The following is a 26,170-nucleotide window of genomic DNA, read 5'->3' on the forward strand; positions in this document are numbered from 1 at the left end:
CCGTTAACGTACCGGATAAAACGGATGAACAAGATATACGGAAAAATTAAAGACGACAATAATAATACATGTAAATCGTATAAATATTCAAAATGTTTCTGTGTGACTGCTTTTGGTTTGTTCTTCAAAATGTCGCCAAAGGGCAGTGTCTGGCCTGAAAAAGAGCTGCTTGATTGTGAAGACGTACCTTTACACTAAGATAGATTATGAATAATAAGAATTCATGAACCTTAAGAAATCTGACATACTAACAATTAGCATTTCTGATGCAAAATTTTCAATTGGTATTTATCCGTTTCAGATCCGTTCATCATTCGTTTTATCCGTTATACTTCCGGTAGAAGTCCGTTTCTCATTCGTTCAACATCCGTTTTTTCCGTTAAACCTCCGGTAGACGTCCGTTGGTGAATTTATCCTCCAGACCTCCAACGGATACGTAACGGATACAAAACGGACGCCTAACGGATGTTCAACGGACATTTTATCCGTTGGACGTCCGTTCAACGTTTTGAACATGCTCAAAATTAAGGTGACTCGTGGGTACAAAAATTTCAGCAAAAAATTGAACCTTTATTTTTTCATTACAAATTTTATTTATTACGCTATTAGTTATTACTTTATGATATGGTTAAAAAATCAACCCAAAAAATCGATTCGGTGTTGCCCCAGATGAATTTTAAAATGTTTATATCATTGAAAAAGCTCCAAATTATCTCCCTTTGGTGCAAAAATGCCATTTTTTGGCATTAAATTTGAAATATCTTTTTTAACTCATCGGTGACCTATATTTTTTTATAATTGTTTTCATAGAAGCTGTACATAAACTAAATAATTGTAAAATTTAAGCGATTTCTGTAATTAGGTTATTTTTTTATTTCGATATTACCTCTATTTCTCCTATTAGTTCAACAGAAAAAAGGACATTAACAAAAATGTTTGCTTCTGCCGGAGGCAGATTGTGAGCTGAAATGAACGGTGACCCCATTTTTTTTATTTCATTTTTCTTTTAAGTATATGATAAAGTTCATTTATAAAAAAATATAGCGAAATCCTATATTAGAAAAAAAATTTGATTTATACCCAGGAGCCCCCTTAACAGATATGCAACGGATATGGACGGACGTCTAACGGATAAGAACGGACGTCTAACGGAAATGAACGGATTGAAAAAAAGTTATCCGTTCGAGCTATTCGTTAAGGTGTGACCGAGGCTTAATGAATATACTAGAAAGATTTTCCACTGGACATAAAACAACCAGTAATCAATCTATCAGTATATAAATGATATTAACATCATGGAATTATTTCACATCTTAATTGTCTTTCTTGTATTCTTTAGAGATACATGTAATCTTCTTCATGGTTCGTTTTAAGTATAAGTATCGACAGATAGAACAATGGCTCAACGAATGTCGTCCAAGTCAAAAAAGGTAAAATATATTTTTTACTTAAGTATTCAAGTTTAAGGAAGCAATTGTGTATAGCCCATTAATACACAAGTATCGTACATGGATCAATGTGATTGCATTGTACAAAAGTTAACTCGTGCAAAATTACGAAAACTTTTCATAAAACTACAATTTATTATTTTTCATATATGAAACATGTTTTGTCATAAATGTTCTTTAAACATTATGCGATGGATAAGTTTTTATATAATATAACAATGATTTTATTATATTATATCAATATATATGTTTAACTATATATTGCATCTGTAACTAACATGTAACTTAAAATGTAACTAACATGAACTATTCAAGTTATACTCATGAGCATGTAAAGTATTAGGTATATGGCCGCTTTTGAAAAAAAAATTAATTACAAAGGAATATAGATACCATATGGTGGCTTGTAAAGGGTAACTGTACTATTATGATCAAATACATAAAAAGCAAAGCCTTTGCCAGGATCACATATACATAAAGACATGGTAAATCAAATGGTGCAAAAAATTATTAGTTCGATTGATGTTGACTAGATTGTATACAGTTCTAGGCAGCTTAACAGGCAGTTTAAATAAGCTATTGAAAGTTGGTATTCGGATAACAAAATCATTCTTGAAAACATTTCTCCAGTCAATGATATCTTGTTTCCGAAATTGTTTAAACATTGTTGAAAATTGTTTGAACATTCAGTGGTTGTCGTCTGTTTATGTGGTTCATAAGTGTTTCTTGTTTTTATATAGATAAAGACCGTTGGTTTTCCCGTTTGAATGGTTTTACACTTGTAATTGTTGGGGCCCTTTATAGCTTGCTGTTTGGTGTGAGCCACGGCTCTGTGTTGAAGGCCGTACTTTAACCTATAACGGTTTACTTTTATAAATTGTTATTTAGATGGAAAGTTGTCTCATTGGTACTCATACCACATCTACCTATATCTATTGAATATGCGTTATACATCAGTGGCGGATCCAGAAATTTCCATAAGAGGGGGCCCACTGTCTGACCTAAGGGGGCCCACTCCAGTCACGCATCAGTGATTCCCTATATAAGCAACCAATTTTTTTCCCAAAAAAGGGGGGCGGACCCTTGCCCCCCCCTAAATCCTCCTCTGTACATTAAATCGAATAAATAATGTTAAACGGCTGTGTGTGATTTGTAATCATTGTCTTATCATTATCCTCTCGGGACTTTAAGATCAGTAGTTTTATCGTGAGTTTGCATCAACTATTTGTCACTGGACGCCAAAAACAGCAACACTCTATTAAATCAGTCAATCAATCATTTTTTTCTTAAATTCTGAATCCTTAGGTAATGACAGTTACTCTATTTAACCTTATTTTATTCTTGTTACCATTTTGAAGACTGGACCTAATATCATACGAGGTTATCGCCGAGAACTTACGTATTTTGAGGTCCCTGTGAGAAGTGATATCCCAAAGACAACATATGCTGACCGAGGGGTCATTAAAGAAATATTTGATGAGGTAGACGAAGAAGCTATAGCCAAGTTAGCAAGTGAGAGAGAAAATTCAACAGTACTTCAGGACCAGAGGGATACAACTGTTAGCGATGGTACTAAGCTTAAAACATATTATTTTATTAGTTTTTATTAGCCACTATAACTCTATAGCTTTTAGTTACTGCGAGTACTCTCAGATCTGTATTTTGTACCTTAAGTGTTTTTTTAGTTGTATTTGTGCTTTGCATCGATTTGAATTGTGCTGTTACATCACTGTCTAAGGTTATGTGAGGGTTATGCGTCCGCAAACATATTTAACCGCGCCATATTCTGTGTTTGCATGTAATTCCGTGGTTGTGGTTTGTTGCTGTATATCATATTTTTTTCTTTTATTGCTTTTACATACATCTGACCATTAGTTTTCTTTTTTTTTAAAGTATTAAACGATTGTCATTTCTGGGCATTTATAGTTTGCTATATATGAATGAATATGTATGAATTTGGCTCATTATCGAAGGCCGTACGGATACCTACAGTTGTATATGATACCTCGCAATTTTATTTTAACAAACACATTAATAGAGGTTACGATAGATAATGATATTGAATCCTGTGTTGGATTCTTAATTCTTAATGTGACTATTTTATCTTTCATCAGATTTTGTGAAGACGATATATGGTCATTGTTCATCCAAGATACCGACACGTAGCTATGGAAAAATTAACTTCAACGTGAACGCCTACTATGGTGGATGCACTGCTCTCTACTTTGTGTCGTGTGCATCCGGAAACAATAAGAATGAAACATGCGTAGAACTGTTATTAGTGAGGTCAGGGTTTGACTGTAACCATGTTGAAGTAAGTCCAATTGCATCGTCTCAGGATGGTTACTTTAATCCTGCTAACAGTCATTATGTTGACGAAGAGGGAACGTTTATTGGTGACTGTCAATACGGCACCAATCATTTAATGCTGTTGGCCAATGACTGTCGCTATGGTAATCTCAGGAATGGAATATACGTAGAGAGTCAAAACAAAAAGGCTCTTCTACAGCTGCCTGTACCCTTGTGCGAAGAAGACAGCTGTGGACTTACATTAATACTTTGTAGTGGTTCCGACGGTGTCAAATACCACAATGCTGTCTATATTCTGCGCACTGGAGTTAGCAATAGAAAATTCGAATCAAAGCTTGTATCAGGGAAAGATAAATTCAAATTTGATCTTGGAGAAAACCACATGGTGACTGTGCATGGGCCACCCAACAGTCGGTATGGTCTGTTCCATAATGCAAATAATCCTACCTCAAAACAAAATCAAAACGTCCTGGTAACGCAGACGCAGTGCTTATCTGGGAAACATACTTTACTGACTAAATTACACGAACAATGCACTCTTGTTGTTCTTTGCTCAAATAGCTACGGCGTAGAAGATTGTACTATTTCTTCTATGTACTTTTTGGCGATCAACAATCAAAATCTTGAAGATATTCAAGAAGTAGCAGGTAGTTTTGGAACGGATTGCAAAAAATCAAATATTTGGAAATTCGAAATTGTAGATGGAAAATTGGTGGTTATTGGACCAAACGAGCCGTGCAAATATGCTGTTTTGTCCAATGTCAAAGCAGGTTATATGGATCTTGTTTCGTGTATTTCTCAAGATGGTTGCTTAGCAACGGGCGAGTCAACAAAGACAACAGGCAATGTGAAGGTTACAATGGAAGAAATAACAGGTCATTTGAATAAATCGTCAACTATTCGTATAATGTTAGACCACAACTTCGTACACACGATTTCAATCGACGAATTGACGTATAGAGATGGCGAATACATATTTTCCTATCAGTGGCAGGATAATGAAAAATATGTTGGCTATCATAAAGTCAGGATATTTGCCACAAGAAAGAATTTGAACAGTAAGATTATATTAACCTTTAAATCTATCAGATAACTTACATAATACATTTTCATTGGCCACTGTTAGCTTTTATAAAGCTGTCCCTATAAGAATGGATATCTTGTCTCATTTGATTAGAGACTTATATTTACTGTTATCGTTTATAAAATAGTCACAAGTAGAGTGCTCGCGTAAATCGTTGTGTTGGTTAAAAATTGTGCCAAACACTTCTTTTAAAATTGATAGTTACATGAATTGCTTCTATATATGTAGCTATGGGTGCAGTATTTAGGTCAAAAACTGGTCTGTTCAATGTCAAAATAAAGTGTTCTGCAGTGATGAAATAACTTGATTTAAACTCGTACAATTGAACATCAGTTTCGTCGCCGATAATTTTTTATGGTCATCGTCCTCAACATGCGGGTAATATTTGCCGCTGGACTTTAATTATCCATGAATCGATCGGTTGATAAATTTCTTCTTAAATGACAGTTTAAGGGGTTTTCCCTCTCTTAATAAAAGAGTTGAATATACATGAGTTGAAGTGCGACAGATCAAATAATCTAATGGCACAGCTGGTTTGATATTTTATTGTATTCATTAATAGTTGCTAGACAATGATGATAACGTTCAGATAATATCAAAATTTTATTTTTATCGAAAGCAAGGCTGACCAATAATGTATTAGAAAAGATATATGGTATCAGCTTTTCCTACAAAAAAATAAGTTCTGCTCATAACAATATTTGAGATGTATTCGATATTTTTTTTAAGCTGATGAAGATGTGTTTATAGAGTTGTCTGGTTCACCCTGTTCCATAACCAGACAAAAACCAGGAGTTATTTATGCTTTAAACTGCGCAGGTCCAGCATACCAAGATCTCAATGATATCGTGTATTCAAGTGAACACCGTCAGTTTGCTAACTTTGACAGCAACTTTCTTTCTGGTAAGATAATGTAAAGGAAATCCTTTCAATTTGTAGTATTATAAGACTTGCTAATAATTGAACTAAACTCCGGAAGAAAAAGACTGAAGTAAAAACGACACACTTTTAAACAATAAGTTCTATCTATAGGACAGAAAGCACAAATAGATTTAGTAACATACGACGAATAGACAAAACAACATAGCCAAGATCTAAGAATATGCATAGTTACCGAAAGCCATTTGCCAAAATGTTATCATATAGAATTAAACTCTTTATACGAGTAGTGGATAAAAATTTGTTTATTTCATATATTATGATATAGTTTATTTTAAAATTATACGTATTCGGTAAACTTCCAACCTGCGTATTACAAAGTGTTATTAGATGTGTAAATATTTAAGATGCGTGTTCTAGTTATCAACATTAATGGTTATAAACAAGTACATGTAGGTACACATTATTTCATAGGTATGCAAAGCAAAGCTGTTGGTTCTGTGAAAACCCAAACAATACTACCCACTTCAATGCTGAACTCACATGACGGGTTTTTGTATTCTGTGTCAAGATCAGCATACACGGAACAAAAATCTGAACAACGGTTTAGGTATAAGGTAGGATGGATTATTAGTTTTTACCTAGTTTTCTAACGCGAGTAATCTAGGTCAGTTGATTGACGGCTGAAGCTGTTTTCTTAAGCAAAAATCCTAGACAACCTAGAACCTTTCATTTAAATTTTTGATATGTTGTTACTTATGACAAATGCAGATCATAAAGTTGAGAATGGAAATGGGGAATGTGCCAAAAAGACAACAACCCGACCAGAGAGCAGACAACAGCGGAAGGTCACTAACAGGTCTTCAATGCAACGAGAAATTCTCGCACCCGGAGGCGTCCCTCAGCTGGCCCCTAAACAAAAATATACTGGTTCAGTGATAATGAACACCATACTAAACTCCAAATTGTACACAAGAAACTAAAAGTTAAAATAATACAAGACTAACAACTAAAAAACATGTTCGTTAATCAATTATACTTTTCTGAATTCAAAGATGTTGCTTCATTTATATGGAAATTACTCTTTACGTCATTTCCGTGCGATCACTTATAAAGCATTTAACAAATCTTTTCAAATGGTAATATCAATAACTTTTACTTAGGGGTATCATAATACTTTAGTTGTTCCCTCACTGCGTCTCATTTTGTTTATGTTTACATATCAATTCGCTCCTGTATGGTTTGAGCTTATAATATAATGCTTCTTTTGATTTTTGTATAATTCATATACTACATAACTATAAGGTATTCCAAAACTGTTCATTAAACATCGTTTTATAGATGAATTGTCCCCATCTAGTAATAGTGGCAATGATGGTGGTTTCTGTTAAATTGTATAGACTCGGAACGATTTAAAGCTTCATGATTTGTACTGAGACTAATATATTGATGGAGACTAAATGCCCTCTGACTAAATGCCTTTGATACTAATTGGTTGATGTTTCAAACTCACAGTAAAAGTACGAGGGACCGAAAATAATTATATCTTCGAGTCTCATCGACTTTACATAGAATTTTATGTTTTCACATTTCACTACCTACTTTTGTCATCGTATTTACACCAAAGAGAGCTCAGTTAACATTTGATGTTATATATGATAGCACTTAAGGATATCCAATGCGAAGTTGTATAAAATATCACACACATATTAGCATGTGAAATTAGCATTTATTTTTATCCTTACTGCGGTCCTATTAAATTCAATTAGATGTTGCTTTTTAACGTTTAATGAATAAAAATGCTCTTCAACTTCGTACTTTATTTGGCCTTTTTAACTTTTTTGGATTCAAGCGTCACTGATGAGTCTTTTGTAGACGAAAAGCGCGTCTGGCGTATGTTCACAATTTAGTTCTGGTTTCACGGTCATAAAAATTTCGAGCATGATTTTTGTACTCAGACTTGAAAATCAACCAATCAAATTGCTGGATTTCATGTTTCGAGCATGATTTTTGTGCTCCGAGCACTGAGCAAAGTTTTATGCCTTCAACCCTATGATATCTATGATGAGTTTATTTATCATTTTGTAAGGTTTCTTCCTTGATACATTTTTTTGTCTGTGTTCATCTATAAATTCTTACCGTCAATGTGTTCTGTGTTCATCTATAGATTCTTACCGTCAATGTGTTCTGTGTTCATCTATAGATTCTTACCGTCAATGTGTTCTGTGTTCATCTATAGATTCTTACCGTCAATGTGTTCTGTTTCATCTATATATTCTTACCGTCAATGTGTTCTGTTTCAAAAAGGTAAATGGTATACCAAATGGGAGCTACAAATTACGTGTGCATGTTGTTGATGTACCAGAGGACATGACTTTTAATGGCAGACCAATAAGCAAAGACATCAAAGAGGTTTACTGATATTTAGAACTTTTATAAATAATATTGAATCAGTAAAGAAAGTGTACTAGAGAATATTTTCAGTTAGTTATAAATGAAACAAACAATTCCAAACTGATTCCGGTAAGGAAAAAAAATAATGTACAGAATGTGATATGCTTGCAGCATTTTATTCTCTAAATACTCCTAATTTTTAAATCAGACGCTTTTAAAAGCTTGAACATTTGGAGTAAACTACAAAGAAAATGTCTTAAACGTAACAGACAACAATACCAACGTTACTACATTATCCAAGCATGTTCATACACGTGCAAATATGAGAATTTAACGAAAAATATAACATGGTTACGTTTGCATGTATTTCGCTTTTCTCATTGACCACAATATATTAATATCAAGCTACACAGCAAAATATTTGTATAAAGGATAATATCCCTCCATCATCAGCAAATCAATCCTATAAGTACTATCAATGTAGTGTGTTTGACATGCTTTTCTAGATTAACATTCAAAGGGAAGTTTAAAGTCATATGAAACGAGTGACTGAAGAAAAATATTGTTTATCCAATTCTTGAACCAATGCATGTATGTCATAAACTTAGTCTTCTGTGCACGATTTTATCTCTTTTTACGCAAACATATCATATAATCGTCATTTTTGATTTCTCTCTGTTTGTTATGATGTGAAAATATGGCAGCTACTTAATTCTCGCGTTTTGGAGCCGTAGTTTACCGATTGTCACCTTATAGTAAACAATCGACAAAAAAACATGGGTATTGAACACGTGTACATGTATACCATGTTCAATCAGATAATAGTTTATTTTAATGTCAGATCCATGCGTATTGCGATCACCGGATTTTTACGCTACGGTCACTAGCATACGGACAATATGTCGGCGAATTGCTTCCTGGAAGCAAGCAATAAAAAAAAAGTAAATTTCTTCTAAATGTGAACCAAAAAAGTATAAGTACATAAGTTTTATAATGAAAGCTATCCATTTAGTTATAAAAAAAATATGCATCATTTTTTTTTTAATTTGAGGTTTCATATGACTTTAAATCCCAAGATTTGCCTAGTATACGCTTTGTCTTGCAACTGGTGAAAACGATGTGATTTTCTTGTAGATAATAGAAACTATGAAGAAACCAGGAGATTTAGTTGGCCCAACTTGTTATTGTGTTGATATCAATGTTGATATTCATAGTAACTTTTTCGAAATTGAGAGTGAAAGTAAAGACGTACATAGACATGCTGGTGAGTTTGCTTATTTTTGTATTCAGAGGGTTTATTTTCATACATTCTTAACTTTTGAAAAAAAATATTATAACAATCCCCAGAGAGAAATATTTGATTTTCAATTTATTTATCTGCTTTTCAAATCAGGCCATTATTTGTCCCTTTTTTGTACTTTTGGGATTTCAAAGTTCTTCAATTTCTTAATAATTTTTGCCTACCGAATGAAGTTAACATAAATGGGAATGTGATTTACTAAAATACTATAATAATTATATTTATTTTCTTTGTATTTCAGACCAGATTTGTGCTTTCGCTTTACTTGACATGACGTATAGTGATAAAATCTTCACTGAATCACAAAAGAAACAAGAATATATAGAAAGACAAAAAGTAATAGACAAAATTCCACCATTGACGACTATCAACACCCGAAAGAATATGAGTATCGTTGGATGGTCTCAAAATCTACTTCATAATCCTACTGGAGAGGTATGATTAATTGGTACTCTACACGGCAAAAAAACTCAGTAGTCCTCGCTTCTGTAATAACATAAAATTTACTGTTCATCAATTGTTAAAACTATTCAATCCACATAGGTTTTGTTTTACCACCAGCCATTGATGAACTAAGTCAGACCTTGGTTTTAATTGATTGATATTTTTTTTCAATGATATTCAACTTTTTTTTATTGATTTTGCCTTAGGGACGACATTAAAAGTTCAATTTAGGATAAAAAAAAACTTAACTCATATAGTCTTTTCACTGACCCCTCTACCCCCTCTTCTTAACTTAATTTAGGAAAAAATTGATTGACCAATAATGATATATATAAAATCGATGTCAATTGAACAAAACTTGCAGCAATTTTATCCCCCCCCCCCACCCCCCACCCCCCACCCCCAAACTATTTGAATTCAGTTTTCATTCATTGATTTTTTGGTGTCGTCCCTTAGTGACTGTCCGTTTTAAATTTTCCTCGGAGTTCGGTATATTTGTTGATTTACTTTTTGATTTAATTATATCCCAATTGACGACTCTGATTTAGACGAAACTCGATTAAATTATAAACAAGGTATTTTAAATGTTTTTTTTTTTCTGTTGAGGAATTGATGATGAACAGGACACCCTTACCCCTCACCACCCCTGTTCTTGTGTCTCTATCGTTTCATTTCTATTTATCAGTTATTGTTATCATCAATATTAATCTATGTTTTCGGTAACACTGAGTTTTAAATTGTCCTTTTGTCCAGTTTCTTACGCCATATCGGGTCTTCTCTTTTGTTTTGTGGGTTTTAATTCATTCGAAATATTTTGTCATTTTGTGTTTTTTTAAGAATGGAGATTTGACGTTTTGGAAGACAGAGGGAGATATAAGAGTTTGTGATGGCGGTTATGATACAGACACATGTTTTGTTACATCACATATATGGGGTAGTAAATATCAAGAAGTCAATCTTCTCGATTATTTCACTGAGGAGTACTTGAACACATCACCAGGCATTATGGTATCGTATAATATTAAGTTACTATAATAATGTTCTTTTATGATTAGAATTCATTACTTTGGCATAGAGAAAAAAAGCATATTCTTTTCAGAAAAGTGTATCATTGCCTAATAGTCATTTCAGATACTTGCAATGACCAAAAGTATGTAAGCGCAATATGCAGTATACATGTACTTGTTTCTAATAGTAGAGGTTAATAGTGTGTACATATGTGTAGACGAGCCTTAGTACAATTGTTGTCAGCATCATCAAAAAGCATTATCACGGTAGGTATAGTGTCCAGCTAGGATGGTGGTTTTTCGAGTGATTTGTTTGGGCTTTTTCGAGTGTGACCACTTTTTTTCGAGTGAATATGATCAAAAATGTAAACAAACAGACTTTATTTCTGACAGGACGTGATATAAAAGCTTGAGATTACTATACAAGGTTAAACAAGGTATATTAGTATTTGAGATAAAAGATATTATCATTCTGACATTTGTTTTTGTTAAAAAAGTAAAATTTAGCCTTACAATGATTTTATTCCAAAAATCAGAATAAAGCCATTCTTATACACATACCAATGTAAATGTCGACGGAAATGCATACATGGAATTTATATATGCTTAGATATACAGACACTTTACAAAAAATATTGTTATTGCATTGAAAATGCTATTTTGAGACTTAATTCATTTCTTCATGTCCGGGCTTTTCGAGAGCAGTCAGGGCTTTTTCGAGTGTGTCCTTTTTTTTCGAGTGATTATACACATTTCTTATAGCTAAAATGTTATCCGTTGGTGTATTGACGTTTAAAACGATAAAATAAAGATTCAAATTAAGAATTTTCAATGCAAATGGCACAAATAATTAGCACTTGCGTTTTATAAACGAGTATCGTTCATTTGTATATATTCTTTTTCTCACATCTTATGAATTGCATGTACAGTATATATTCGTGATGTCAACAATGTAATGTAACTTACATGCATAGACAATTTAGATTGAGACGTACATAGTTATATTGTGTAAGGTGAGATTTATTTGTGTTTTTAAAAGAGTATACATTCGAAATATTTCATTAACTACTTGTCTTGTATCGTGTTTTATTTATTTTTTTGTTTAAAAAAAAGGAAACTGAAAATGTTTAAATGCTACTACGAATACGAATACGAATTTGTTTATTATAGTGCCATTGTGTATATATACACAGTAGTATAATAATATTTTTCAATACAGTTTTTGTACGACCGGCCCATTGAACCTGTAAGTCACTTAAAAAATATAAAACTAAAAATCATTTCACATTAGGGTCCTGTAGAACAATTATTTACATATATAAATCGTCTGCATTTTGTAATTGCTTGTTAAATATATTTAGCTGTTCTTCTTTGAAAAGAAATTGGAAATTGTATTAATTGTTCACAATGTGATAGTGATAAAAATGTTTATTTGTCTGGTGTGCTTGAATAAAGTTCATTACTAGTTCATTATATAAATCACAGTTAATAAGGAAATGAATTTCATTTTGAATTTCATTTTTTCTACACATTTTACATATTCTACTATCCTCAGGTTCCCCACTAAACAGTCCTGTTTCAATTCTTAGAGATAGAATTCTGCATCTAAATTGAGCCAACATCGACCGTTCGTTCCGTTGTAGGTTAAGGTATACGTATGTTTCAGCAGAGAAATTATTTTTGAAAGTTTTGTATGTACACAGTTTTGGGTATTTATTTAAGTTTTTAATTATAAAAAAAGAAGATGTGGTATGATTGCCAATGAGACAACTCTCCACAAGAGACCAAAATAACACAGAAATTAGCAATTATAGGTAATCGTACGGCCTTCAACAATGAACAAAGCCCATACCGCATAGTCAGCTATAAAAGCCCCGAAATGACAATGTAAAAAAATTCAAACGATACAACTCAAGGTCGTATTTACTTATCTGTTCTTATTATGTAAATTGTAAAATCTTCATATATATGGAGGAAATAAAGATAATCATTAAAAAAATGAACGAAAAACAAATATGTAACACATAAACAAACGGCAACCACTGAATTACAGGCTCCTTACTTGGGCCAGACACATACATAAACCAATCAAGACTATGCTGTTCAAATAGTGCTGCTATTGCGTTATTGATGTCCTAACTCTTCTGTGTAGAGGAGTCTGATTATGCATATGTAATAATTGGTCAAACAGCAGCTACACACCATGAGAACGTCCTTTCGATAAAAGAATAGTGCCTTAAAAAAATGAAAATATGGATATCTATCAAGACATTACGTGTGTGTGTTTTATTTTAAATTTTTTATTCACGGATTTTTTGGGGTCGGGGGCAACCCTCTTTTAGTAGAATATCTTTTATTAGATAACATGTTTCTGATTCTTCTCTGCTGTCTAATAGGTTTCTTACACATTTTTTAAATCTCCGGGGTTCACCACAAGAAATATTATTAACCGTAAAATCAAAAGTAGCATGAAATGAAGTTAAAATGAATATGAGTTCCCTGTACTATGTTCTAAACACCGTTTTGTAAAGGATCAAGTAATTTCTAAATAAACACGGGAAAGTAGTTGTAGAACGCTCTTTGAACAGAAAATTTTCATTAAATTGAAAAAAGTTTACTTTTGAACCAAGAAGTAATATGTTTTTGATAATTTATTGGAAATATGTGATATTTATTACAGTTATATACTAGAAAATGTAATTTTTAAAAGTCTAGAATACCTTTTTTCTTATTCAAATTTCTGTAAAAAACCCGGACAATAACAAACACTGAATTATTTGGTTAAATACAAGGAAAGTGTGCTTCTTTGTTGATCAAAACTTGCGTAGTATTCAATATAAGATGGATAGTAATGTAAACAACTATTATAATTACGAAATAGCAGTTAATTGAACTTATCGCATTTTTCATCACTCGAAAAAGCCCGAACTACACTCGAAAAAAACGGACCGAATCACGCGAAAAACCACGATCCTAGCCAGACACTATACCTACCGTGATTATGAAAAGAATAATAGATCAACCCGTCCGAAATAAAGAAATAAATCAACTTATTCGAAATACAGGAACAGATCGACCGGTCCGAAATACAGGAATATATCAACCCATCTGAAATATAGGAATAGATCAACCCCATTTGAAATACAGGAACAGATCAACCCATCTGAAATATAGGAGTAGATCAACCCAACTGAAATACAGGAATATATCAAACCATCTGAAATACAGGAATATAAATATATCAACCCATCTGCAATACAGGAATATATCAACCCATCGCATATAGAAATAAAATTGTGTTTAACTGTTGTTTAAAGCCTTCCAAGTTCTAAAGGTAGATATTTCGATATTTTGAGTTTTTTCCATGGTTAAAAGTTCGGTTTCTTGCAAAATATTATTCTAAAATGCATGACTTCATCAGAAAATATTCTAAATAACAGTTTTCAATTTTTGTCTTTACTTTTGCTTACTTAATTAACTTCAAATATTAATTTTACTCGACATGAATCATTGCCCTTTTTAGGTTCTCGAAGATTACAAGGAAGGAGATTTTGGTGGTGGTAACTACTGCTTTACTGCGCAGTTATTGTCAGCTGATCGAAAGGTGAGAACTATTAAATGTATTTATAAAATACATCCATTTTTTTCAAATTCACATGTTTTTTAATATTTGCCTCTAGATCATAGTAATAAATATGAAATTAATTATAAATTATTCTATTGTTTTAATCTAATTTTAATTTCAAATTGAACAAACCTTTATGTACATGATTAAAATTGTTTCAAAAACTTATTATTTGCCATTCAAAGTTATGCAGAATGATTGAATATTTTAATGTGTTTAGGTGTTGAAAGAATATACCACAGGAGAAGTGGGACCTTTATATTACCTCCACAGTGAATGGGAAGAGGCTAACATTATTTTTTCAGACTATGGTTCTGGTGTTCGTTTTGTTGCATTCTCCTCAAAAGGTCAGTGCTTTTAATATTTATTATATTTAATATATTCATTTTTTATTGTGTTTATATTGTTGTTAAAATCAATGAACACATATATAAAGTATGCTTAATAAATCTGAATATAATTATGGAATACTGATTCACATGTTGACATGTAATTACGGTAATTGCATCAACAAACAGGGCTGACTTGTTTCCTTGTTAAATTCAATTCGTATGTCACTATTTAATTTGACATTTTTGTATAATTCATTATATATGAACTAGTTTTGGATGTTATTTTGTGCTGGAAGTGTTTGAAGATGTTCATGATTTGCGTTTTTCATATTTGAGAGCAATGGTTTTTTTTTATAAAGACATAGGCCACAGAAACCGTGAAAAATTGTATAAAAAAAGTAATTCTTCGATGTCTTGATTTTTTACGCGATGGTGAATGTGCTAATACTAACTGCCGTAATATCATTAAACAAATGCAACAAAGAAGCTTCGATAACATATAAAGAAAGATTAAGAAATAATGATTTTGGACACAATTGTCGATATTTATATTAGTACAAACATTTTAAGGATTTACAAAATAAATCAGTAGAAAGATTCACGCGATGCAAACACCTTTTTGTTTGGATGAGAATGAAATATTCTGTTGGAGTCAATGAGTTTTTCCGTGTATTGACAGATAGCTAACGAAATATTCAATATCAAATAGTAATTTTTTGTGATATTGTGTTCTGTCAATTTCCTACGGTACAAATTTGTAAAGTAAACCATTACGATTATCACAAAAATAACTTTACAGTAACTATTGTCTTTGTATTTATTTTCTTGAAAACTTTTAATATAATATTGTACAGGTAAAGATAGCAAATCGAGGGCTGGATTTTTTGGTCCTTATATATCTGGTGCTGAAGTGCGAGTCAAAAAGAAGAGCACACAGCATGAAGATGACAGTTATGCAGACATTCCACAGGTGTGTTCTCGGTGTAATATGAAGATTGTAAATTTTACACTTCCTGAAGTAAAAGTGAACCTACATTTACATAAATGGACAAACGTAGAATTGACCAGAAAACTATCGGTTAAAGTTTTAATCTACATCCTTTTGATAGAGTTAGAGTATAGTCTATATCATTTTGACAAATATGCAGTTTAAATGGTTTAGTGATCCACAGTCTTTTCATGTACCACTTAATCGTGTTATCCGACGACAAATTTGATCAAATTGTTTGATATTTTTCAATTATTTGACATTGCTTTTATGTTAACATTTTGTCTTACTACCTACTATTAAGACCATCTGTACCAAATGCAAAGGGTACCGCTTTGAAATAATGACATACATGTATCCCATAATATTTTACTACAATTGTTCTGCACTTTTAATCTACGCGTTTGAAAACTGTATACAACACGTCAATCCGAGTATACAGTAGGCATATGTGACGTCTTTTTTGCAAAACTAGTATACAATATTGAATAGGTGCCAGATGAAGCCTCTATTCGGCAGCAAAATTTTTTCGCTACTATGAAGAGTCATTACTGGCCTTGGTCAGTGGTCTGCTTTTTAGTCTGGTTGTCGTCTCTATGACGCAATCCCTGTTTCCATTCTCTAATCTATATGAAAAATTATTTTGTTTTGAATGTATGAGACAATAGACATTTCTTGCTAAAGTATACTTCTAAGCAAAGAAAAAAACCAAAAGAGTTAGATTCTATGTAAAAGAATACAAAAAAAACCAAATAATGAATTTGTTTCATATTATTTAAAGATGAACAAGGCAGACAGCAAATTAGCTGCAGAAAGGTTGGTTTCAAAAGTTCTTACGGATAACGCTGGCTTAATGGAACAATTCATTAAAGAAGGTAAATATGCATGCAATATTATCATTTGAGATAAATTTGTAAACTTCTATTAACAGCAAACATAAGATATATATTTTTTTGTAGATTCATGCACATATATCATTAGATGAAGCGATAATAAGGACCAGATATAAAAATATTGAAATAAGCCTAATTTATAATTGAATACGAGGTTGCATTAGTGCACCGATGTTCAAATATCGCAGGTTAATTAAGAATTTACACACAACCAAGAAAATAAACCGATCGAAACTGATGCATAGAAGGATTCATCGTCTTTTGCTACTCCTGCATATTATTCTCCACCAAATTCCAGACACAATTTCCAAATTGTCTCTCTAGAGAAAATATTTTGGATCTGTTTTTCATTTCTAATTGTATAAAATTAAAATTGAGAATGGAAATGGGAAATGTGTCAAAGAGACAACAACCCGACCATAGAAGAACAGACAACAGCAGAAGGTCACCAACAGGTCTTCAATGCAGCGAAAAATTCCCGCACCCGGAGCGTTCTCACATAAAAGCAAAAATGTATTATTTAAGTGATAGAAGATCTTGCGGAAGATTTAAAAAAAGAACAAAGTTTAAAAAACCTTGTCTCTATTTCTTTTAATCTGTAGCTTTTTCTTTACAGTAGGAATGCATTTCTATACAATGGCGTATTGAATATTCAGTCATTTAGAGTAATCTGTGAAAATTAAATCATCTGTATTCAAAGTGAACAACATGACTGCTTTTTCAACAGAGGCAGTAAACAAGAAAATATTGCATTTTACACTCAACAAGCTTTATAGTCAACAGTTGTAATGTTTACCTTTAAATGTATAGTTTCGATCAAATAGAATGGAAGAGCGAATGTTTGTATAATTCAGCAATGTTTGCCTGGGTTTATCACTACAACTGTTGGACAAATGAAAAAATCAGGATTTATTATTTTGATTCCAGGATTTTATGCATTCTAATGCCTCGTTCACATGTACATTTAATTCGAATTGAATTCGAATCGAATGCGAATCGAATTCGCTAATCGAGTTCACACACTCTTCTGTTTTAATTCGAATTTATTCGAATTAGCTAATTCGAAGTAACCAATTCGCATTAGAAATACGTTTTTGTTAATACGAATTAAAAGTTTATGTCGTTAGGACAGTAAAGCGAATTTGACGCGCATTGTAATTCAAATTAGAATTGACGTTAGGACGTCAAACGTTTCGAATGCGAATTAGACTAATTCGAATTAGTTAATGTGAATCGAATTCGAATTCCGTGTGAACTCAGCATCATAATATTATCGTTTTTGGAGGTTTTTTAAAACTTAACCCATCACTTTTTTGTTATTTTTGCAAAAATAAAAACATAATTTCAATATTTAAATTTAAAGTACTGTATGAATCAAATAACTATTGATTATTGATTTGACATACGTGTGTTCATTTAGATGATGTCCAAGATTTGCCAAACATAAAATTGTCAATTGCATTAGAAGATGAAATGGGACAAGAGTCAAAATGGGCTATCCTAAAAAGATTTTTAACAAAACAGAAGTTAGAAAAAAAGAGAGAAATTCGTGTTTTTGTTTCCAGTACATTTAAAGACTTTGCCAAGGAGAGAGATGAAATAATAAAAACAGCATTTAGTGAGGTAAATAAATTATAATGTCTCAAGCTGTATGAAATGCATATTATAACTATGTAACTATATGTAAGCTATCGTGAAATCAATTACTATTAATCTACTTTATAAAGTCTAGAATAACATTTTAATCAAATCACTATAATTGTATATTTTAATTATGAAAAATAATGTAGATTACTAAGAAATAAAACCAAGAAGATAACAAGGAAGTCAAAAACCATAAATCAAAGAAAATATTTTGTTTTATAAAAAATGAAAAAGGTTGAGAGGACAAACATCAAACTATAAAACAATATAAGCAGAAAGTGATCAACATAATCCAATTCAAAATATGGGATAAGCTGAAGTGTTCCGGAAGGGTAAGCATATTCTGCTCTATTAGGTGCAGCCGTACTGTTGTTCATGACTTGTTTAAATTTGGGGAAAAGTCCCATTTACGGATGAAAAATCGAGAAAAAGGGGGCAATATTGTGGCTATTACTATTGCAGTTGTTATGAGTGACTTTGAATTAACCCGCTTGAATCAAAAAATGTCATCATGATAATAGCAATATATAAGAACACTACATTGCGTTCATAATACAAAAGGAAGGTATTGAGAGCCACAAAATGTGATAATATCTAGTTTTTTTGGTTATCATTGCTGTGTAACTGTGGTAATCATTTTGCAGATTCGTCGTTTGTGTACGGAAAGAGGAGTATTCTTCACATATGTAGATCTTAGATGGGGAATTACATCAGAGCAAACTAGCGATGGAAAAACAATAGCAATTTGTTTACAGGAGGTAAACTAATTTTAAATCATCTTTATAACACACCATTTGAATAGTACCTACTATGGTATTTCAAAAATGCTTCCCTTTTTTGTTCTTATAATGGCACTAATACGCATTTTCTTTTATTTTTTTGTGAAAAATAAAGAACATTTTTATGGTTTTTTTTCAATTATTTGGTTGCAAAATTTCCCTTATCTTTATATTTCCAAAACTGATATTTGCCAAATGCACGTGTTCTAAAAATAAAACATGCACTGGTAATGATTAACGTCGAATTACTCATTTAGCCATTAGAATTAAATCTAAAAAGTGAAGAACCTCGGTGTTGTCATTAATAATTTAAGAAACAGTATTTTGTCTTTGCACTCATTTTTCAAGTAATCACATTTACATGTATATTAATGATAGGTACAAGATCTAAAAATGTTCACCCGATTGGTTTATCAAATTCACATGATAAGTAGAACTTTTAAACAAGAAACATTTTTATTGTACTAATACAGATTGATAGATGTAGACCCTACTTCATCTGTCTGATGGGAGAGAGGTATGGATGGTCCCAAAGAAAGGAAGATCCGGACGATGTTTTGAATTCTACATTTGACTACGCAATAGAAAGCTACCCAAATCTTAAATGGATAGATGAGTTTAGATATGGATCCAGCGTCACACAGGTATAATCTTTGTTCTGATTATTCATGACGGGTTCCTACATAATCACAATGCAGCACTTCTAATGTGATTGTCAAAACGGGGGTATAGATCACGAGCTACGTATACAGTTTGTCCCTAAAGATTATAACAGCAACAAACTAATCATTTTACCATTAAAAGATGTGTCATCTATGTCATCACAGTATGCCAATAGTCATTCTAATGTTAACGATGGTCATTTTTTGTAACTGTAACTACTACTGTCTGTTGTCGAGCCTTCCACTTATTTCGAAAAAGTAAGACTTAGCAATCCTACATTCCGTCGACGTCGTCGTTGTCGGCTGGGGCGACATCCACAAATATTTACTCTGGGGTTAAAGTTTTTTCAAATTTTAATTACTTTCTTAAACTTACCTGGTTTTCTACCAAACTTGGACAGAAACTTGTTTATGATCATAAGATAGAATCCAAAAGTTCCGGATTTTTTCCGTATTTTACTTATAAATGGACTTACTTTTTTCTGCCAGGAAATATTACATTCATTCTGTGGTTGAAGTTTTTAAAATTTTAATATTTTCTTAAACTATCCTGGATTTGTACCTCACTTGGACAAAAGCTTGTGTATGACCAAAAGCTAGTATCTAGAAGGACATTTTGTAAATATTTTGATTGTATTTTACTTACAAATGGACTTAGTTTTGTCTTCCAGTTAACATTATTACTCGATTTATTTCACTTGACTGGGCGGAGTTTAACAGGTTCGCTCATAATAAACCAGTCCATCTATAGATAGGTGATTTAGGACAAATTCATCAATGAAGTGTCCAGTCATTGTTTTGTAAATTTCTTTGATGACACTGATAGGGTGATTAGAAATCAGTAATGGTTATAACAGCAATCATCCTTAGCACACATATCTTCAAATAGAATGTCCTTATGCAAATTGAAACGTAAGCTCCGCCCGATCAGTTGAAATAACATTGGTAATACATACAGTCTGCAGTCAAAGTTTTTAAAACATTCATAAACTATCCTGGAATTTTACCAAACTTGGCCAGAAGCTTTTTTACCCTCAAAAGATAGTATTGCGATGAATATTTTTATTATTTTTTCCCTCATTTTTGTTGAGCCTACGATTAAGAGTAAAAGTAGGCGATACACTGGTTTCCGCGGAACCCTTACAAATTTTTGAAGTTCCTGATTGCTGCATCAAAACCTTATAGTTAAATAAAGCCATCATAATAAACCTATTTAATTAGAGAAATACACGTTTGTATAATAACGTGGAAGATAATCGGTTAGAAAAGTACAGGTGATTTATTGTTATGATTTATAGTGTTCTTACCTTTCAGTTAGAAGTATTACAGGGAGTTCTGAATAATCCAAATGTGTCAAAAGATAAATGTTTCTTCTACATGAGGGATCCTCCATCAAAGGAAAAAGTCTCAAGTCAGGAATATAAGGTTCTTTAATATTTATAGCAATTTGGCATTAAATTAATTGTTGTGTGTGTTTTTTCTCTATGATTACATTTTATATGCAAAACATATATTGATACCATAAAAAAAATGGAAAGATGGAAATGTGGGAAGAAAATTTTCATTTTACCGGAAGCCAATACACAGTTAAAAAAATCTTACTAATTTAAAGGTTATTGCTGATTACTTTGTCAAATGTTTAATGTTGATATTTCACACTCGAAATATTCAATTGATATTAAGAAGTAAGTCTAGATATGAAATTACCAAAACTTGTTGTTTTTATCTTGTAAAAATGTTAATGATCTAACTGTTGACATATTCCATAAATCGTAACGCAATTTCAATATTTTTGCAGAATCTTTCCTCAGAATCGGAATGGCATCACCAGCAACAAGAAAGATTAAAAACCCAAGTTAAGGAACATCCACTAGGGCTTAACATAACTACATTTAAATCTGCCACAGAAGTTGCCAACAATATTAAAAGGGTAAAACAGTTTCTTGTGTTGTTTATTTTATTCTGTCAATTTCTGAATAAAACGCATATTTTATTTGATCTAGGTCGGAGCAGAGTTCCACAATATGAGTATATTTTAGACGAAAATCACATATATAAATGCCTGCATTGCATACCAGTTCAAACTGTTGTTTATTCTTTGTTGAGAATAAAGGATGGTGTAATGTCATAAATCGTTTCAAGAATTTTACCTTCATTTAGGATAAAGGTTCTCTCATACATCTGAAATATTTAGTATGCCATGTTTCATACGAAGAAAAAAATATATGCTTAAGTTTAGGTAACATATTCTATATTGCAATTTTTCAAAGAAGAAGTTTAATATCTTCTAATATTTTAATCTATGACCTTTATACAACACATATTTTAGGATCTAGAACAATGTATCAACATTGATTTCCCTAAAGGTACAGAATTAACGCAATTAGAACGCATGCGAGAGGCTCATAATGCGTTTGGTGAAGCTCGACAACGTGTGTATATAGGACGACAAGATTATTTCAAAAACATTACCGAAGCAAGAGACAAAGGGATAACAAAACCATTTATTATACTGGGGGAATCAGGTAGGACTATAGTTAGCTCATTAAATATTAATAAATTTTCATGTTTTTAGTACTTTTTTACTTTTTTTATATTTTACTTTTATGTACAGGATATAAAAATAAAGTACTATTTAAATGTTTATCTGATAGTTAAATACCTTACGTAATGAACATTGACTGTAGATGACTGTAAAAACGTCAGTCAACAATCAAACAATAGTTCCCAAAGATGAATTAGAAAAGCTACCAATAACGGCTGTAACCTTTCAGTTTCCTAGCCTTAAACAATTAGATCATAATAATGGCTTATTTTGTTTGGGATGAGTTTTGTATAGATGGTAAATTATGATAACCGTATTTGTTGATATTTGTTCACTTTGAATTCAGGAAGTGGAAAGTCTTCACTGATTGCTAACTGGGCTAAAAAGATTGAAGATGCAGAAGCTACAACCTTTGTATTTGTGCATTTCATAGGAAGCTCTGCAGATAGCTCAGATTACATCAAGCTCATTAGAAGGTAGTTATACTTACTTAATATGTGTTGTATTTCAATACTGTGGATAACTCTTAAGAGTTTGTATGTACCAGTTGTTATTTCAATTTTCTGATCCTACACATTGCAATCTCGTTTTCAACAATAAGTCAAAATAGCTAAATGATTCAACTGTTTAGCTTACTTTTACACTGTTCTACTAGTAAATATATCGTTAATTGATCCTGCAATATTGATACTTCTGTTCCATGAGATTTTCACTAGCTCAGTAGGTAGGGCTTCGACTCTTCAGAGGTATCAAACACAATTAAAGACATGTTAAATTTCAAATGTGAAAAAAATGAAATGTATTTTATATACATTACCTGAATGGCTCAGTTTTAATATTAAACAAGTGTAGTGAACTTTCCTGTAAAAGAAAATCCTTAATATTAGCAAAATCGTATTGAATATACTGTTGTTGAACAATTGTCTCCCTTATTCGCCAATATAAAGTTGACTTTTAATGACATCTCCTTTTGTCAATGTTTACTTTTTTGTAGATTGTTTGAAGAAATGAATATATTCTATGATTTTGATATGCAAATTCCAACATCCGATTCTTTGCTAATTAATGATATTGGAAAGTGGCTAAGGATGGCAGGGTCTAGGACAAAGGTCGTTATTGTTTTGGACGCACTTAATCAGCTGGATGATGGCACTGGGGAAGACGGTATATAATTTTTGATTATACGTTTTTAAAAAAATACTCTTTAGCCTTGAAGGATATATCATGCAATGGTTGGGATGCATAGAAATATAAGGCTGTATTGTCATCTCTACAGACAATGATATTGCTAGACGAATCAATATATTGATAATATTTGACTGCAAACGTACGACTCAAAGTTCGTATGTAGTGGGTGTCTGAATAGTGTGTATATTGTACTAGTATATTGTCGAAAGTTATATTAATCTTACAAATATGCAATTTTTTCGTTTTTTTATACTTATTTGTCATTAACAAAACAATTGATGAAGGTTGTTTTGCACAATTTGTCTTGCTTTTGAAAAGGCAAAAACTTAAACAAAAACAAAAAAAAAAACAAAAAAAAAAAACAAGGCACATACGATAATACATAGAGTCTGTCATCTCAATGCATGGGGCCAAAACATTATTTCACATTGAATTACTTGTGAAACTACTATTAAGACAAAAGTATACTTTTTGACACCTTCCTTTGAAATTTATAACGCTTTCGTACCCCTAAAGAAATAGTATTTGTATTTGATGTCAATTTTTGTAACTTTTTCTATAGTTTCAATTGTTTTGGTATGATTAACCTTGGCCTCCATCCACGATCAAAAACATTTTCAAATTGATGTATTCTGTATCACAATTGGGATATGTTAGTTACAAACCACTCTGGATTGTAGGTGGCGGCCAAGTTTCCTACAGTTTTTATGTCTGAAAATTGCACAAAATCATCATATTTCGACAAAATGTCTAAAATGGGCCTACTTTGGAGAATATTATGTACTTTTTTAAAAGAACTGATTTATTTGGCTATAAGGCTTTTGAAATAGACACATTTACAAACCAAAGTGTTACCATTTTGGGTTTTTATGATAAAGTTGGTATACTAGGCTATTTTGTGCCATTTTGGCATGACCTCACATAACCCTGACTCTTTTTTCTTGCTGCTTTTGTTAAGTCTCGTATCATCTAACGCTATTATTATGCTGCGGACCTTCTTTTTATCAAATGCATATGATAGTTGAATGTTTAGGATCAATAACGGAAACAGTAAATTGGATATATTGAAAATGTACGCTGTACGCCAGCGAGACATAAAAAACGAATAAACCCAGTATAAACAAATAAACTCATCATGGATACCAAAATCTAAATTTGAGTAAGAGCTTCATCTACAAAAGACTAATCAGTGGCGCTCGAATCAAAAATGTTAAAAGGCCAAATTAAGTTCGTAATTGAAATGTATTAAGAACAAACAACTCCAAAAGGTTTTTGTAAGATACAGCTAAGGCAAACATTTCCAGGGATAGAACATTATTAGAACTTTGTAAACAGATAACTTATAATTATCACCATATATTGAGCAAATGTAGATACTTATTTTAACTAATGAAAACATACGTTAGAGGTGATTTCATATTGCACTAACTGTTTGGAGAAAAAACAATACGGCTTTTTCCTGTATATTAGTATCTAGCATTTCTTTCAAACGTTATGGTATTTCCATAGATTGCTACTGATGCAGCAAAGTTACCGAATGTCATTTGAACTTTATAGACCCGTTTGAAACTATTCAAAATCTGCAACCTGTATTTGATCATTTATCCAACTTGTTTAATCTAGAAAATAATTACTATTCAAGATATGTGTGATATTATTATTAATATGTGACTCTGTTGCCTTAAATTTCAGGTTCAGAACATGATTTAATGTGGATACCAGAAGAATTACCATCAAATGTTTTCATGCTGTGTTCAACTCTTCCCGGAAGGGTAAACCAAATAACATAATTTCATGATTTCAAAATTTTGAATATCTAGTCTTATAATGCATTGAAATATTTAATGGTCAACTAATTATTACTTTATAATTTAAAGTAGAAAATCATATTTATTATACTATTGTACACTGTATCAATTCATCTTTCAAAAATTTATCTTATCATTTAAGGATGGCCATACAAATTTATTATGTGAAAAGCTGTGCAGTCAATAAATATAAACTATCAATTTTAAACAATTTTAGGCAATGCAATCTTGTTTACGTAATAAATGGCCAAATATGAAAGTAGAACCTCTACAAGAATCACAAAAGATGCAAATAATTACTGACTACTTGCAAGGTGTTTATGGGAAAACTCTTAACAGTGAACAGAAGATAATGCTGGTGAATGCCCAACAGACATCTAATCCTTTGTATCTCAAGTCGCTGCTTGATGAGGTAGAGTAATCTTTTCTCCAGATACTAGTATATTTTGCTAATGCTCTAGTATACACACTCCGTCGCATACCTTCTAGAGTTCATGTGTTTCCTATTTATTTGTGTTCATTACCTTGTCTTTTTTTTCATTGAATAAAAAAGTAAAATCACAAAAATACTGAGATCCGAGGAAAATTCAAAACGGAAAGTCCCTAATCAAATGGCAATATCAAAAACTGCAACACATCAAACGAAGGTATAACGACTGTCATTTCTTTCCATAATAATTTTCTGACTAATGATTGGATTCTACAACCTTCCATCATTACCGAACTGAACATAGAAATAATACGACGGGTGCAGGAAATGCTTACTCTTCCGGAGCACCTGATTTCACTCCCGGTTTTTAGTGGAGTTTGTGTTGTTTCTTAATTATTATTTTTAACTGT

General features: G+C 31.9%; 1 protein-coding gene across 3 annotated transcripts in view; it reads left to right on the forward strand.

The window, feature by feature from the left end:
* Positions 1–26,170, forward strand: part of LOC143079299 (uncharacterized) — a 41,307-nt gene that overhangs the window by 2,507 nt on the left and 12,630 nt on the right. For all 3 annotated transcript variants that reach the window (XM_076254558.1, XM_076254561.1, XM_076254559.1), the window contains exons 2-24: positions 1,340–1,430; positions 2,807–3,017; positions 3,563–4,816; positions 5,572–5,745; positions 6,196–6,338; positions 8,029–8,133; positions 9,250–9,379; positions 9,657–9,850; positions 10,697–10,867; positions 14,390–14,470; positions 14,712–14,838; positions 15,678–15,793; positions 16,593–16,686; positions 18,125–18,327; positions 18,993–19,106; positions 19,601–19,771; positions 21,104–21,214; positions 21,588–21,719; positions 22,119–22,314; positions 22,681–22,810; positions 23,329–23,498; positions 25,215–25,294; positions 25,548–25,742. In XM_076254558.1, the coding sequence (XP_076110673.1) occupies positions 1,398–1,430; positions 2,807–3,017; positions 3,563–4,816; positions 5,572–5,745; positions 6,196–6,338; positions 8,029–8,133; positions 9,250–9,379; positions 9,657–9,850; positions 10,697–10,867; positions 14,390–14,470; positions 14,712–14,838; positions 15,678–15,793; positions 16,593–16,686; positions 18,125–18,327; positions 18,993–19,106; positions 19,601–19,771; positions 21,104–21,214; positions 21,588–21,719; positions 22,119–22,314; positions 22,681–22,810; positions 23,329–23,498; positions 25,215–25,294; positions 25,548–25,742 (4,335 nt within the window). In that variant the 5' untranslated portion in view covers positions 1,340–1,397. The remainder of the gene's footprint in view (positions 1–1,339; positions 1,431–2,806; positions 3,018–3,562; positions 4,817–5,571; positions 5,746–6,195; positions 6,339–8,028; positions 8,134–9,249; positions 9,380–9,656; positions 9,851–10,696; positions 10,868–14,389; positions 14,471–14,711; positions 14,839–15,677; positions 15,794–16,592; positions 16,687–18,124; positions 18,328–18,992; positions 19,107–19,600; positions 19,772–21,103; positions 21,215–21,587; positions 21,720–22,118; positions 22,315–22,680; positions 22,811–23,328; positions 23,499–25,214; positions 25,295–25,547; positions 25,743–26,170) is intronic.

This window comes from Mytilus galloprovincialis, chromosome 6 (assembly GCF_965363235.1).
Source record: "Mytilus galloprovincialis chromosome 6, xbMytGall1.hap1.1, whole genome shotgun sequence".
In the NCBI taxonomy this organism is placed as follows: Eukaryota; Metazoa; Mollusca; class Bivalvia; order Mytilida; family Mytilidae; genus Mytilus; species Mytilus galloprovincialis.